General features: G+C 53.5%; 1 protein-coding gene across 1 annotated transcript in view; it reads right to left on the bottom strand.

Moving 5' to 3' along the window:
* LOC308165698 (dystrophin-like) overlaps nt 1-2500 on the bottom strand; it is a gene marked incomplete at both ends in the record, with an annotated part of 206299 nt that overhangs the window by 146306 nt on the left and 57493 nt on the right. The window contains 2 exon segments of the mRNA XM_080539847.1: nt 2102-2281; nt 2420-2500. The exon segment at nt 2420-2500 is cut by the window's right edge and continues 15 nt beyond it. Of these exon segments, the coding sequence (XP_080395973.1) occupies nt 2102-2281; nt 2420-2500 (261 nt within the window).

Raw genomic sequence — 2500 nt, 5'->3', positions numbered from 1 at the left:
GAGAGAGTTGAAGGCTCTCTGGGAGGTCTTACTGCTAACTCATTGTCTACTGTGTGTGTGTGTGTGTGTGTGTGTGTGTGTGAGTGTGTGTGTGTGTGTGTGTGTGTGTGTGTGAGTGTGTGTGTATGTACGTGTTTGTCCATGCATGCGTGAGTGTGTGTGTGTGTGTGTGTGTTGGCAGCAGGGGGCAGCGGTGAGCGTGGCTGCCATGGTTACAGGTGAGAGATATCAGACTGGGGGGGGGGGGTAATTAGGCCGTTGCTAATGACGACCCTGATTATTATCTGATTATAATAGTCCTGAGGGAGGGAGGGAGGGGGGGGAGAGGAGAGGAGGAGTGGATAGATAGATAGATAGATAGATAGATAGACAGATAGATAGACAGACAGACAGACACGTAGATAGATAGATAGATAGATAGATAGATAGATAGATAGATAGATAGATAGGCAGACAGACAGACAGACAGAAATGACAGACAGACAGACAGACAGACAGACAGACAGACAGACAGACAGATAGATAGATAGATAGATAGACAGACAGACAGACAGACAGACAGATAGACAGACAGACAGGCAGGCAGACAGGTAAGGACAGACAGACACACAGACAGATAGACAGGTACCTGGGAGCTGTGCTGATCAGACAGACAGACAGACAGACAGACAGACAAATTGGGGGCTCGTCCGGGATCCCCAATTTGTCACAAACCCGATGGTAGGAGAAGGTAGTGGCAAAAAAGGGTCCACTGCCAAGATCCCCCAAGGAAACAGAAACAGCCAATAGGCAGGCAGAGTGGGAGGCGTCACACAGACAGACAGCCAAACAGACAGACAGACAGACAGACAGACAGACAGACAGGCAGACAGCCAGACAGACAGACAGACAGACAGACAGACAGACAGACAGACAGGTACCTGTTGGCTGTGCAGGTCCAAACAGACAGACAGACAGACAGACAGCCAGGCAGACAGCCAGACAGCCAGACAGACAGACAGCCAGGCAGACAGACAGACAGGTACCTGTTGGCTGTGCAGGTCCAGATAGACAGACAGACAGACAGACAGGTAGACAGACATCATCTATCTCCTGTGGTAGAGATAGGTAGACAGACAGACAGACAGACAGACAGACAGACAGGCAGACAGGTACCTGCAGGTCCAGGGTCAGAAAGACAGACAGGACAGACAGACAGGTAGACAGACATCATCTATCTCCTGTGGTAGAGATAGGTAGACAGGTAGACAGGTACACAAGTGTGTATCTGACCTGTTGGCTGTGCAGGTCCACACAGACAGACAGGCAGACAGACAGACAGGCAGACAGACAGACAGACAAGCAGACAGACAGACAGGCAGGCAGACAGGTAGACAGACCAGGCAGACAGACAGACAGGTAGACAGACAGACAGACAGACAGACAGGCAGACAGACAGGCAGACAGACAGACAGGTAGACAGACCAGGCAGACAGACAGACAGACAGGTAGACAGACAGGCAGACAGACAGACAGACAGGCAGACAGACAGACAGGCAGGCAGACAGACAGACAGGCAGACAGACAGGTAGACAGACCAGGCAGACAGACAGACAGGTAGACAGACCAGGCAGACAGACAGACAGGTAAACAGACAGACAGGCAGACAGACAGACAGACAGACAGGCAGACAGGTAGACAGACCAGGCAGACAGACAGACAGGCAGACAGGTAGACAGACCAGGCAGACAGACAGGTAAACAGACAGACAGACAGGTAAACAGCCAGCCAGACAGACAGACAGACAGACAGCCAGACAGACAGGCAGACAGACAGGTAGACAGACAGGCAGACAGACAGACAGGTAAACAGACAGACAGGCAGACAGACAGACAGACAGACAGACAGACAGGCAGACAGACAGGTAGACAGACAGACAGGTAAACAGACAGACAGGCAGACAGGCAGACAGACAGACAGACAGACAGACAGGCAGGCAGACAGACAGGCAGACAGGTAGACAGACCAGGCAGACAGACAGACAGGTAAACAGACAGACAGGCAGACAGACAGACAGACAGACAGACCAGGCAGACAGACAGGTAAACAGACAGACAGGTACCTGTTGGCTGTGCAGGTCCAGGTTCTGCAGCAGCCGGTCCCAGCGCTGGGCGAAGCCGTCCAGGCGGGCCTGCAGCCGGAGCACCACCTCCTGGGCCCGCACCGAGCTCACCAGGTCCTGAACCACCGCACACAGCTGGTCCATGGCCCCGCGCTGGGCCTCCATCTCCGCCTTCACCGCCTGGGGGCAGACAGACAGGGCACACACGGATGTACACACACGGACAACCCTGTTTGGTCATATTGGTCATATAAGCCTCTGATAACCGCTGGTGTCTGACACTGAAGAAACTCCGTCATTAAGACAGCTGTCACTCACGGCGAGGCGGCGCAGGTTGCCGGCCATGTCGCTCTGGTCGCCATGGATACTGGCCACAAGCTCCTCCCTCTGGGACAGCCA

Source organism: Nansenia antarctica (assembly GCF_963989245.1).
Source record: "Nansenia antarctica genome assembly, chromosome: 9".
Classification (NCBI taxonomy): domain Eukaryota; kingdom Metazoa; phylum Chordata; class Actinopteri; order Argentiniformes; family Microstomatidae; genus Nansenia; species Nansenia antarctica.
This window is presented reverse-complemented; position numbering and strand designations above follow the sequence as displayed.